The sequence below is a fragment of the Pteropus vampyrus genome, unplaced genomic scaffold, assembly GCF_000151845.1.
Source record: "Pteropus vampyrus isolate Shadow unplaced genomic scaffold, Pvam_2.0 Scaffold64, whole genome shotgun sequence".
NCBI classification, from domain to species: Eukaryota; Metazoa; Chordata; class Mammalia; order Chiroptera; family Pteropodidae; genus Pteropus; species Pteropus vampyrus.
In genome coordinates this window covers 812,310-826,556 of record NW_011888845.1, presented here as the reverse complement: position 1 = coordinate 826,556, position 14,247 = coordinate 812,310, and the positions used below count along the sequence as shown (strand labels likewise).

Here is a 14,247-nt window from a genome sequence, read left to right as displayed (position 1 = left end):
AGATGAGCTGCAGGGAAGGAATTATGTCACTAACTCCCTGGAGTAGATCATTCTGTCCTCTAGGGGAGCAGCTTTCTCTTAATGGGTGTTTACCCACTCTGTTTCACCACTGAGTAAACTAATCCTCCTCCCTGTATTTGCCCTGGCCAGTCCCAGGATGAAAACCAGTGCTGCTCAATAAACAGCTAGCTTGCAAGTCTGTTTGGATGTCATGGAATTTATAAATGAGCTTCAAAATTCCAAAGCTGACGATTGCCCGAATACCTGTTACTCTATGAAATAAAAAGTATCTCTACCTATTTCCATCTTGCTACAATTTTTTTCCTAATACTTCCCTATATTTTATTAGTAAAATAGATGAGGGAGAATGATAATGGGACACATAATGCTAAGTATTTGCATGTTTCTTCATGGTATGCTAAGAGTGAGTGAACCCAGATGAAAATCTGTCCCTTTCCATTATACTCAAACCTTATGCGTTTTATCTGTCTTTGTATAGATGGACGATATATATGTTTATACACACACATACACTTAAGCTATATATATGTATATGCGATTTATTTTATATTCCTAGCATTTAGCTCAGTGTTTTGCACAATGACTTATATAATAGTAGGTAGGCAGGAATATTTGTTGGATTAAATACAAAAGACTCAGGAATTCTAGTATATGTATTTGTTAGGTGATTAAAGTTTTGAAATAGATATATAAATGTAAATATGAATATAAAACTATATTAGAGGGGTTTTTAAGACCATCTAAAGGCAATATTTTTAGTTGGAAAAGAATATTCATGGGAGTTTCAGGAAGATCTTTTATTTACCAAATTACAACTACATGCCAGGCAGCGTGCTGCGTTACTTATATTATCTTACTTAATCTTCACAATAATGCTATGATTTTAGGCTGTGATAATATCCCCATTCTGTAGATGAGAGACTGAAGTTCTGAGCAGTTAAGTAACTTGCTCAAAGTGACGCAGCTAGTTACCATAACATTAACACAGGAATTTAAGTCCTCAGATATTGTTTTAGGTTTTTAACAAGGGCAGTAGAATTGAATCCTGGCAGCATTGTAAGAATTATACAATTCCAGAATAGTTAATGTTATTTACTCTAAGGATCAAACATGTATACACTTAAGCAGAAATGAATATCCTGATACAATGTGGAGTGGCTCACAGAATAGACAAAAAGACTCTGAAGAGGTTCTGACAAAGAGAGGAACCAGAACTCTAGGAGTTTCAGAAGTGGAAGTAATTAATAGTTTCGCTAGGGCAGCATCTCTTTAATGAATGCTCTCTGCCATTGTTCCAGTTCTAGCATCATCTCGGCTGAGGTTCTGACAGCCAGAAAAGCTAATTGGCAAGAGGCAGGCAAAGCACCTTGACTGATAGTCCCAACAAACTGTATTCAATAGAACAGGGAAGCATGTAGTTCCCCAAAGCGAAATCTAAATACAGGAATGTAAACTGGGGATTAGATCTGTCTGGCCAACTTGATAATGCTATTTTAAATCCTGATCCTGTTACCCAACATAGGAACTCTCCTCTATCTTGAGTCTTTAGCGAAACTTATGCTTTCTGTTTTCAAAAGTATCTTTAATTAAGATGTTGAAAAGAACTGAGATAATTCCAAGCTCAAATGGTATCCCATCAAAGACCTTCCTGTAGGTTCATCTGTATATTGTTCCCTCTTTGAATGAAACTGTGCTTTGGCTAATAATTGGTGCATCTTTATTCTCTTCATATGAAAATCTTAAGACATTTTTTCAAGTACCTGAATGAAAGCTAGTTCTCCTTAATTTACCATTCTGATAACCCTACACTAAAGAAAATGAGGTCAGTTTGAAATGGGTCTTAGAAAATTTTATTGACTCAAATGATTACCATTTTTAAATATTTAATTAAACAATCATTTGAATAATCCATTCTAAAATATTGCTAGATGTCAATATGCCAAAGTTTTGCTCCATATTGATATGCCACATTTATATGTCAACAGATACAATAATTCATCTACTTCATGCTTTTTTAAATATGGAAAACTTTTTGTTTTGGTTCTAAGTCCTTAAGGCTCGTGCTCTCTCTCTCTCTCTCTCTCTCTCTCTCTCTCTCTCTCTCTCTCTCTCTCTCTCCCCAACCCCCCCACTCCTCCCCCCTTCGTAGTTTTTCAGATATCATAAGTGGTGGTATACAATTATATATGTATTTTTTTAAACTCCTTTACCAACACATTAGCTTTGTGAAAAAAGCCTGGCGGTAAAATTAGTTTGGGAAATGTTAAACACTTTAGCTCCCTTTTATATATCTCAGCTCTAAGAAGGACCACCATGAAGAGAACTCTTTAGCCCAGCACTTTTTTAGACAAACTACCTTAGAATCTTTTCAATATTATACAAAATTAGTCTTCCAAGGAGCTTATTTTTTGAAATTAGGCTTATGATACTCAATGGGTCAAAACTATTGAACATGAATGGCCATGGCCTTTTTTGCTAATCTCATCAATAGCAAGCTTCAGTTCCCTTTTCATGTTTGAAGATTCTTCCCTTCGGTGATAAGAAGTTTATCTTGTGAGCTCAGACACTTAAATTCAAGCCTTTCCAGATCAGCTAAAGGTTACAGAGACAGCAATGGAAAGGTAATTCTGCTTAGATTTGTCTCTCTGTACTTAGATTTGACATAGAAATCAAGTTCAAGTCACTCAAGTAATTATTTCTCACATGAGTGCTTCTACTGACAAATAAAATGTTGGAAAACTGTGTGTAGGTTTCTCCAACTAATTTCGCTCTCAAAAAGAGAAATCCTTTCTTCATAGTTTTTTCTTTCTTTCTTTCTTTCTTTCTCTTTCAATGATTTATGCTACTGGTTGTATGAGCTCTGTTATCTTGCTGGTTATTCCAAACTTTATTATCACCTCCCTTTTTAAACATGCTGCTAAGCAACTGAAACTCAGTCTCTATTCTTGACTTATATGTTGTTTCCTTATTTATTTAGAATTTTTCCTTTAAATGTCATCATAAAGGTGTTTTACTCTTTAAATAGCTCACCAGTATCATAAACAGATATCATTGACTAGCTTCATAAGTAATTTCTACCTCATAAAAAAGTAGTCTTTTCAAATTGGATAGAGTTTCTGAAAGTACTGACTTAGCAATTGCTATATCACTCATCTCTGACAAAAGTTCAAATAGAACTTCGAATCTGATCAAACCTCACTTTCATAGATGACTTTGATGAATTTATCAGTCACCTTATCTTTATACTCATTAGAACTTTTGTGGCAACTGCCATGCAAGTGTTCCTGGGCCGAAAAGCAACAAAGGAGAAGAAGGAGGTGCTGGTGAGCCCGGAAAGTATGATTCAATAGCCCGGAAGGTAAGAAGGCAGGCTCAGTATTGATGGGTCCTATAGGTTACACATAGTACCTTCTCTTACCTCTGTTACCGCCTGCCCTCTAGGGTGACATGGGGCCACGGGGTCCTCCAGGAAATCCAGGCAGAGAGGGACCAAAGGTAAGGAAGTCTCCCTTTCACTCTCTTTTGTATGATTTCCAATTCAGTGTGAAAAAAGAAACCCATTTTTTTTAAATGCACAGCTTTATATAAAAATATTTTGGAATAGTGGTGTAAAGCCACTTGCAAATGTCATTTATTTGTTTCCTGACTCTGTCCAAATTATATGCCCTAAGTATCCTGAGAAGAGATATTTTCATTGTTCCAAAAGATGACAAAATGAATGAGTGTACTAGCTGAATTTATTGTCTTTTTAGGGAAGCAAAGGAGAACGGGGCTACCCTGGGATACCTGGGGAGAAAGGCGACGAGGTAAAAGATTATTCTCTGATGATGTAGTCCTATTGATTCTCTTTACATAACTCAACAGAAAAAGGACATCAGTTTTTCTGGAGCTCATGTTTAATGCTAAAACAAATAAAAACAAAGACTTGGGTAGGTCTTTTCGAATATTAACACATTTTGAATAATAACATGTTGATGTTAATTATCAATGGTCAGGTTTTTGAGATGAGGAAATTAAAGCACAAAGTTCACATATCAATTACTATGTTTCCATTTTCATGTAGCAGATGATAATTCCAGCTCTCTCAAAATAAAAACAAGGGCATGGAGGAAGGGAAGATATACTGACAAATATCCCCAGGTAGCTAGTAATATTGAAGGAATAGTTAACAACCAGCCTTGGGATAAGGGCAGCCCCAAACTCATTAGGACTTCCCTGGGACCCTGCTGTAACATGACTCAACTTCAGTGACGTTGGTTTGTCTGTGATTCTGCTCAACTTTCAAACTTGGGAGAAAAGGGTCTGATTGGACTAGCTTAGATCAGCTGCCCGCCCCTGGATTAAGGTTCAAAGTCAAATGTGCTTTTGAGATGTTGGTATTAAATTTCTGACTCTAAGCCATGGTAATTCTCAGGATATCATTCTTTTCCCTCATAATTCACATTAATGCTAGAAAAACCAATTAGGATGATGAATTGTTGTTAGTTTAAACAGTTTTGATACTAATAATTCTTAATGAAAGTAAGTAAGCCATCTGGCATATGTTAACCTTGATGTTAGTGCAGAAAATCATAATGATATGAAGTAGATCTATTTCTGAGTTGGAGTTATATTTCACATTATAAATTATTATCATTTTATTGTTTTTAATTATATTGACTCTCTTCTAGAAAACTGAGGAATGGCTTTTTTTCTAAGTTAAAAGTTGAAGAACAAAGAAATATAACATTTTCATCCAAAAATAAAACTGTAAAGGCATTTTATTTTCTAAATAAGAGTTATTGAGCTTTTTGCTTCGTCATGCCCCACAGAAAGTTTCACTGAAGTGCAAGCACAATATCTGATTTTAATAGTCTAACAGCTTTTAACTGCCTAGATTCAAGAGGTAGGCTTTAGAGGAAATTGAGAAGGTAATAACAAAAAGACCAGGAAATAAGTGGAATTCAGGTTTTTTATAAGTGACTCTAAATTAAATTTATTGGAAGTTAATTTTTATTGATTTAACAGGATACTTGACTCTCTTGGTAAACTGAAATCCATTGTTATTATTCTTCCACTATTTTAGTGTGTTCTTTCTTAAGTACACTTTATGGATTCTTTAATACAGAGTACAAAAGCTTTGCACAAGACTCTTGTTATATGGGGAATTCCAGCAAGTTCAGAAAGAGATTTTTTTCAGTTGTTTCTTCACATCACATGAATAATATGAATAAACCTAAAGTAACATATTAGCTCAGTTGGGCCTTTTGTGGGGGAATGAGGCAATGTGGCATTTGCCTCTTAGATGGGAAATAGTCAATATTATCTTGTCTTCTACTTAGACTCAAATACTGCCTGAAACTATAACTCGTTGACTGGAGTGAATAAAACTGACCAAGAATATGTGTATTTCCAACTGGCCAATAAACTGTACTAGTTTAGTGTGCACATAATATCTAATCATACCAAATCTCAAATGTTTGTTCCACTCTCAGTGGAAAAGATAAAGAGGGACACCCCCTCTCTTTGAGGACTTCTAATTATTATGTCTTCAATTTAATTCATTTGGGAACTTAGAGGAGTTGCCTGCTTGTTGCTCTTAGAAAAGCGACATTATCCTCTACAGTTTTTGCAGGTGTTGTTTCACAACTCAAGGTGGTAACTTGTAAGCCGCTAATAGAACACACCTCTCATAGATTGAATGCTTGCTTGGAATGCAGACCTTCCTACAATATTCCAGGATAATAACTGATAAATAAAACAGAAATTATCACAAAGGAAAAATATTCTTGATGGCAACTGAGCTAGGTCTGGCAAAACCAAAATATCAGAGAAGGGAAAGAACTTAGTAATCCCTGAATATCTATGCAATAAATTTTAATTTGTATTTTGGTTGGCACTATATGCTAAATTGACTGTCATACTCTTTAATATGTATTCGTGTTCTTTAATGACCATCTTGTCTTCTAAAATTATCTTATTGCCCTTTATGCATCCATAGTAACTTTTACCCTTACTACAAAATTTCAGCTTGTTCAGAAAGACTGCTGAGAATTATTTTTTTTTAATTTATGGACTGAGGTTTATTTTAAAGTTTAATATGGTCATCAAAGGTTAATGAGTCCCAAGCTTATGAATTAGACTACCTAAAGACTCACTCAGTATCTCTAGACTGTTTCAGTGTTAAAACTTAAAGTAGAAAAAAAAAAACCATATGTACATGCATATCTTGTATATGTACATAGAGAATTTTATGAAAATATGGGTATTTTGAGATAAAGCTATTTATGATATAGCATTTATAATCTGAAGACATTTAGGGGTGCCATTCTCAAATGAAATTTGTTCTTTCCACTTATACACCACAAAACAAATTAATGGTAGGAGAATAAAAAGAGCCAATAATGTTTTATAAAAAGTCTGAAAATTCAGAGCTCTGAAACATATCTGACACTAATTTCCAAATAAGGCATGGCAAACTTCTATTTATCATTCTCATCTTTTATAAAGTGCATTTATAATTTTTTAATAATTTGGGACCTACTCTGTGTAATATTTTGTAACTTATTTTTCCATGTTATCCAATAGTTTGCCTAAATGTGATTTTAATAGTTGCACAATATTTTGTATTACGAATTTTATGTAGTTTATTTAACTGTTGCTAGCATACTTGGTAAAGGAACAAAATTAATTACCCGAGTTACTAGCTAATCTTGACAGTTCTTCCTTGAATATATGAATGGATCAACATCTTAAACCCTATCCAGTACAATTAGTATTATTCTACAAATCTAAGGAGGCGAGGAAGAAGATATCCATTAATTTTTATGCTTAAGCCATTAAAGTATCCCAAATTTAAATTTACCAATGAGCAAAATTTCTTCTTATAATGAACTGGCCACCTAAACTAAATATTATACCATAAAACATATTCCATTTTCCACTAGCTGAATGAAGCATTAGTGTAATTATATATTCTTTGATGGCATTCCACCAATCTGAAATTTATATTTTCATGCCTTAGCAGGTCCGGATACTCAGCAATGCTGTTGTTGAGTGTGGCTTTGTGAGATCAGAAATGCTCTATGAATCACCAAACACATTAAATTATGTTCGTTCCAGATTCCATGTCACAGTGTTTAAGCTCACCATCCTTACTCTTTGAAAATGGCTATTTGTTTATGGCATATATCATGTTTTTTGATTAGACAACATAGATGTTTAATTCTCAAATCAAAATAGTTGATTAATTTAAATACTTTGTTTTCAATGGCATAACAGCTTTTATGGTAAGAACTATCTCTTCTAGGGTCTTCAAGGAATCCCAGGCATTCCAGGTGCTCTAGGCCCAACTGGACCCCCCGTAAGTATTTGCTAAAACTGTTCTGCTCACAGTTCATATCTGATGGAGTGATGAAAGGTGAACTAATATTTCTCATTGCCTTTGTTCTCTGTGCCTCTATGTAGATTATCTAGCTGTTGCTTGGGAAAGTAGCATCCACCATCTGAGATTTTCATTTAGTGGTACAAAGGTTGCTCGGCATTGTGGAGATTTGTCATCAGAATTCTACCAGACCAGAAATCAGTCTGCAATTAAGCTAGTCTATTTGGATAGAAGTTGGATGTAAAAGAGCATTCTATTTCTGTTATAATTTTTTGGCATTAACTTTTGGAAGAGATATTCAGATGGTTATACCTTTATTTCTTAAGCACCATAAACTCAGAATTTATTTTCTAGAGAAAAGAAATGGGTTAAAGATTATCAGATTCAATTTATCTTTATTCCAATCTATGAATTAAAATACCCTGTACTTTAGTCAATACTTTTTTTCACTGTCCCTCAGACACAAGGTCATGCCCTTGTGTCTTTGGTTATACTGTTTTCCTAAACAGGATCTCTTTTCCTTTCCCACTTGCTAAACCCTATCTCTCATTAAAGTGGAGCTCAAGTCTGGGGTTGCCAGTTAAAATACAGGACATGCAGTTAAATTTGAATTTCATATAAATAAATAATTTTTAGCATAAATTCGTCCCAACTATTGTATTTTTATTTGCTAAATATAGCAACCCTACTCAAGTTTTAACTTCCCTAATTCTTACCTTCTTAGAGTTCCTGTGCAAATGGCTTTTACCACACAAGTAGGAATGTAATCATGTTCCCTAATGTTTTGAATTATGGATTTGCCATAATTAAAATTTTATGCTTTATGCTTTCACCATGGTTATGCAGAAAAACCTGGCTTTAAATTGTAGACTAAAATTAAAGTTAAGAGAAAGAGTTGTGAAAAGAACCCTAAAAATTATAACTAACTCTATTCTCAAAAAATAATTAAAATTAAATTTTATTTTCCATTGGTAAAATACGGATCTCATAAGTCAATATGCACGTTGTTAATTCTGCTGTGTCTTGAAGTATGTAAAATGTTGATCGCTATGAAATTATAGCTCATTTGAAAGCATAATGTTATGTAAATTGCCATTTAAACAGCAAGGCTGAATTCTTAAATGTATCAAAAGGTTCCAATTAAGGTCATTAAATGTGGTTGGCCAAGGTGAAAAGCTACCACAAATACAAATTTTACCTTTGCAAGAGCTTATCAGCAGGATACAGCTGCTGTATCAGCCTGAAGAAATGTAAGCTTGTAGGACTGATTTAATTAGGATTAAATGACCTTCAAAATGTATCAGTTTTAGACCAACTTCCAATACTCTTTCACCACTTAATTATTGTTTTTGTAACAAACTTGATTTTTGGTTTTACAGGGCTTGATGGGAAGAACTGGACATCCTGGTCCTGCAGGAACAAAGGGTGACAAGGTACAGAGGGAAAGACTCACTTAGTGTTTGAACTGGGGCTTGGAGTAGGGGGAAGATGAGACCATTTACAGAGAGATCCGTAAAATCAAGTGAAGCCTAAAGGTGGCAGTGATGTCTGATAGTGGGCTTGGAAGGCCATAAATCCAATAATTGGTCTGAAGGAATACAAGAGATATGTTCCTAGAGGAAAAGATGAATAGAACACTGGTGCCATATAGCAAAGTCCAAGCTGGATTCAGGGTCCTGGGCATCTAGGTCTATGGAAGGATAGGATGGGGGATGCCTCCTGACGAGGTACAGATAAGGTGGTTTGTATTAGGGAGTTGCAGCCACAGGTGTCAAGGCTTCAGACTGCATTCTGGCCATCAGGACCAGGAGTCCAATAAGTGAAGAGCATGCTGGGAAAATCAAAATTCCGTCCTTTGACAATGATAAGGGGAATTCAGGAAGGAACCAGGACAACTTGTTTTCTGGCGAGTCCAGTTGACTGGACAAATGGGTTGCTGTAGTCAGAAGGGAGGACCAGCAGTACAGGAGACTCACTCAGACAGGGAGACCACAGGGCTTCATAAATTTACCCGATTTAGGATCTAAATTGACATCACAGTGTGAAGCCAGACAGCGCCAGCAAATGAGTGAACTAAGACTAGCTCTTCAGATTAGGGAAGTAGAATCAAAAATCCACGTGAGACACTCGAGTGGCTTCCACCCTGAAATTACCAAAATGGGGCAAAATGGCATCAAGGGGCAAAGGAATCCCCCCAAAATGTAAAGGAAACAATGAGCTTATTCTAGTTAGTCTCAGCACATTTTTTCCTGATCTTATTCCGAGGAGCTTGCCTAACCCTACCAATCATTTTTCTCTGTTCTCTATGGAAATTATTCAGTCAGAAATTTGCCTTTTGAAGTTATTGAGAGTTCCACACTGAGATGAGCTTTGAGGCACAATCAAGTATAAAAATATGACTTTTAATTGTGCCAGGAAAAAAAAGTCTTTTCAATAGGCACATATTTTTCCTTGTTTATTGTCCTCTCATAGTTCATAAGAACTATGACATAATTCTCTGAAGGACACTGCCAGCAGTCAACAAACTATGACATGTCTTAGAGAGATAGCCACCATCAAAGCAGTTAGGGAAAAATACAATACACTCGTTGTCTGTCACTCATTCTCAGTCAGATAGATTATAAGAAAAACTTTACAGTTTATTTTTATTGATAAAGATACAAACAAAAGGTTCTATGATACATTTTTTTTGTTTTGCTGAAAAGATAGGGGAGATTGGAATGAAATCCTTCATTAAATTTCTGGAAATGGGTTGAAATCCCTCAAAATTCTTGGGTGTGGTAAATAGGAATTTTACTCTCTCTGGATTCCTTTTTAATGAACTTCTCGCCATTGCCCCTTATGTTGAGAGGCTTAAAATTTTTATGAGGCTATAATTCTAAAAGAAAAATTACAGGAAGAACTGATTAAAGGCAGCAAAGGGACTATAATACCTCTGCTTATTAAGACCGATAAGCAATCTATATTTTATAAAAATAAAAGTGAAACACATTTTTCAAATTTCAACTTGAATTCATTTTTTTATAAATTCAATTTTCAGTCTGCTTCTCTTATAAGCACAATGTCTGAAGCTGTTTAAATCATATAGAACATTTTTCTTAAAAAGCATCGTACCATAGTCACTTCTGTTCAGTGGGATGTGCCTGACTTGGTTATAAAGTCTAATATTAACTTAGGAAGTGAAACAAGTGTCTTGTCCTGCAGACACAAAACAGGTTGTGATTTTCTACTTTGGCCAAATTATGTGGATGGCCCCTCTGGTTTCCAAAAGTTGAAGGTGTAGAGGTGAGGCTAAAGTGAGGGGCCAACTCAAAGAGCCATATCTCATAGGTGGTCCCTTGTTTGCAGAAACTCCGCTCTGCACCCCTACATAGACAGAGTGCCCCCGGTAGCACTTGAAGTCCATAACACAATCACCTGCATTGTCTAGCTCCATCTAATAATAAGCCTCATCCCTGGGGCTCCCACAGTAAGAATTTAAATGGGCTTGGGAAAAGACATTTATCTTTCCTGTGGTCTAGAAACATATTTTCCCAGGTGAAAGAAAAGCCAAGCTGAAAAAGACGTCGCAAGGCCGAAACAAAATGACAAGCCATATTATTTTAGAATATGACTCTCTGAGGGAGCAGTCTGGTTCATAAACCTGGCATAGAAATGTGTAAACCATTGATTTTGGTCTAAATATCCCTTACAGGGCAGTGAGGGACCCCCTGGGAGACCTGGACCACCTGGACCGCCTGTGAGTTGTTTCAGGTTTAAAACTTAAATTCATGTGTCTGCTTAAGAGTTCTGTATCTCAGAGGTCAGACTATATTTAGATGTCCTCAAGGATAAAAGTCGTCTGAGTTTTATGTATAAATATAAAAAGAAGTGTAGCTTTGGCGAGATCTGGTTTTCCCCTTTGGCTCAGTTCCAGTGTGAAGTGCTCATATTTGCATACTATGGTTCTCCTTATTGTGGACTGAAGAGACCTAGCTATGTGCCCCAAATCTCCACTTTCTGCCTGGGGGACCCTGAGAAAGTCTTTAAACTTCAGTGATCCTTGTTCATATAAAAGAAAGGGACTTTAAAGAGATCCTTTCCAGCAATGTGAATTGGTCCGAAATTTGGTATTATGCTATATGTGTTCATTACCATCCATGATGTTTGAGATGCAGTGAAATTCTATTTACATAGCACCTAGCGAATAAAATGTACAAGAGTCATCAATGTTTTTATGCTCATGATTGTGACAGATGTGCATTTTGCTAGAGAGGCTGTGAAGAGATGAGGTACCTCTCTCTGTAGCAAGTCTGCCCTCATGTGGGGCCATGCTCAAATTGCAGGAGAGCTTTGGTCCAGGCCAAATGTTCCTTTCCATCCTACCTAGTTTAAGAAGCCAAACACACCTGAGAAGGGGCAGGATTCATCTGCGACTTTCTGAAGACAACACAGATATGTTATTAGTCTGCATGCAAATATAGGCTCTGCCCACATAAATGAAGAGATTTATACTCTATTTTTCTAAACCTGTTCATTTTGTTTACTGACTCTCTCCCTTCACAAGGAAGCATCTGGGCTGGAGTCCTAAAATGCATTCCCTCCCCAGTGGACAAAACAGCAAAATATAAGATGAGTTGATGAAAGGGATCTATGTTTTATAAGGAGCTTAAGAAATCTCCCTCTTTCCCTGAATTCTCCAAAACTATTTATTCTTTAAGACAGATTAAATGTTGTCTTTCAGGGGGTAAACCTCTCTATCTGGGCGCGGGGCAGTGGGCATCTCAGACAAAATTATACTTCATCTCTTCAGGGTTTAGCACACTAAAATATAGTAGAAACTCAGCAATTGTCTAATGAATGAGTGAAATAATAAAAGAATAAATAAATGAAGCCTTTTTCTTCCATCACTAGTGTTTTGAAGATGTATGCAAGTCATGTTCACTGACCACCATTATCCAAAAACAATGAAATGATGGCTTCTTCAATTTTGGAAATCACAAAAAGGGCAATGTAGAGTATTGGTTCTATGGGAATTTTTTTTAATGATAAAAAAATTTTAACTAAAATTTTCATATGTAAATGTTCCTGAATGCGAAAATAAATGATTTTTTTAAAGACTCAAATTAGTTCTCTTTAGCGATATTTACTCCGAGATTTTACCCACAGGTCAATTTTATTAGGAAGTTTTTATTCCCTATTGTTCTAAAGAATATGTTTTTGTAGAAATATCCACACAGGGTTGTAACATCATCTCCTCCATTTAACCTTAATTTTCTATTTAGTTTGAAGAGACCATGGAAAAAATTACTTTTCAGTAGCCAAATTGTTCCCTATTCGCACCTTCATCAGCACTACTGCATTATAGCCTGCAGGTCAGCAGGCTGTAAACAGTTAGCATAAATTGGCAATTCAGAAAGTGAATTTTAGTGCACAAATAATATTTCCTCTGAATGCATTAGGGTCTCATCTGTCAAACCTGAACATTAATCACACCCCCACTGAAAGTGTCTGTGTGTTCCAGGTATAGATCACTGTAGTCCTTTTCATTTTTTCCTCTCTATTTGCTTTTGAAAGCCAAAGAAGAAACGTTATATTACTTTACTTATAGTATTAAACTCACTTTCTAAAACAGAATAGGAAAAATATCTTTTGGTAAAGAGATAAAGGTAGAGATGCTAACTATTAACTTAATTTTGTATCTTATTTCTTTCCCAAGGGTGTACCATTCAATGAAGGAAATGGAATGAGCAGTTTATATAAAATCCAGGTATTTACTTTTATAATTATGTAAAATCATTTCCAGTTATAAATTAATATAAATTCTTATAATCTTTTTCTTTTTTTTTTTTTTGAAGGGAGGTGTGAATGTGCCCAGTTATCCAGGTCCCCCCGGCCCCCCGGTGAGTATAGCTGTTTGTCACCAAGCATACTTTAGTGGAGCAGCCACAATTAAAACAAAACAAAACAAACAAAACTCCTAAGTTCACTGGAAAATACATTTTATAAATATAACCAAAATTTTATGCAGGAAGAAATAAATGGAACCAATTATAATAAAATTAAGAAAATGTACCCAGCCCAAATAATGAAAAATAGTATTATGCATAGCAGTGTCACTTTTTGCACTGAAAACCTAAGAACTGAATTAATGTCCAGGCATCACTGTCATGGTAGTTCCATCAAATTATTTTTCTTCATCTTATTCTGCAAATCCAAACTGTAGCAAAACGAAAGTTGAAAATAGCTTTACGTGTATCCAAGCAAATTGGACAAAAATGCTTCATATTCCGTAATTTTACTTCAGTCATTGTTTTAAACATGAATACCCTTTTTTTTTTTTTTTATCATAGGGCCCAAAAGGCGATCCTGGCCTAGTGGTATGTATATTCTCATGTTTTGTGTCATTTAGAAAAGAAGTCTTTATTAATGTTTGAAAGTAGAACATCAGGCAAAGGTGACTGCCTTCTTAGATGTTCGTCCATTAACATGCTGGAAGCAGCAGGCAGATTACCAAAGAAATGCCAGCAATGTGCTTTTGATTTTTAAGCTGCATCAGTGCTCTTGTTGTCACTGCCCTTGACGTTTGTCTCTTTCATCAGTGTGTTTTAAAAATCACTCTGTGATGGAGGAAGGCAAATATAAAGCTCCCGATAAATGGGACACTTTCTATTTTAATAGAATAATTTTGATGATTGATTCAACGTTAAATAGATTGTAAAAGAGAAATACTTACTAGAAATAAATTTCTTAATCTGTTGGCCATCTCCTCAACAAGGAAGGAAGGAAGGAAGGAGGGAGGGAAGGAGGGAGGGAGGGAGGGAAGGAGGGAAGGAGGAAAGGAGAGAAGGAGGAAAGGAGAGAAGGAAGGAAGGAAGGAGGGA

At 35.6% G+C, this 14,247-nt stretch overlaps 1 protein-coding gene across 1 annotated transcript in view; it reads left to right on the top strand.

Moving 5' to 3' along the window:
• The window catches only part of COL19A1 (collagen type XIX alpha 1 chain), a 317,873-nt gene that overhangs the window by 265,938 nt on the left and 37,688 nt on the right, over positions 1–14,247 (top strand). Inside the window, exons 32-40 of the mRNA XM_011361196.1 lie at positions 3,275–3,379; positions 3,463–3,516; positions 3,774–3,827; positions 7,310–7,363; positions 8,764–8,817; positions 11,079–11,123; positions 13,083–13,133; positions 13,222–13,266; positions 13,717–13,743. Coding sequence (XP_011359498.1) covers positions 3,275–3,379; positions 3,463–3,516; positions 3,774–3,827; positions 7,310–7,363; positions 8,764–8,817; positions 11,079–11,123; positions 13,083–13,133; positions 13,222–13,266; positions 13,717–13,743 — 489 coding nt within the window. The remainder of the gene's footprint in view (positions 1–3,274; positions 3,380–3,462; positions 3,517–3,773; positions 3,828–7,309; positions 7,364–8,763; positions 8,818–11,078; positions 11,124–13,082; positions 13,134–13,221; positions 13,267–13,716; positions 13,744–14,247) is intronic.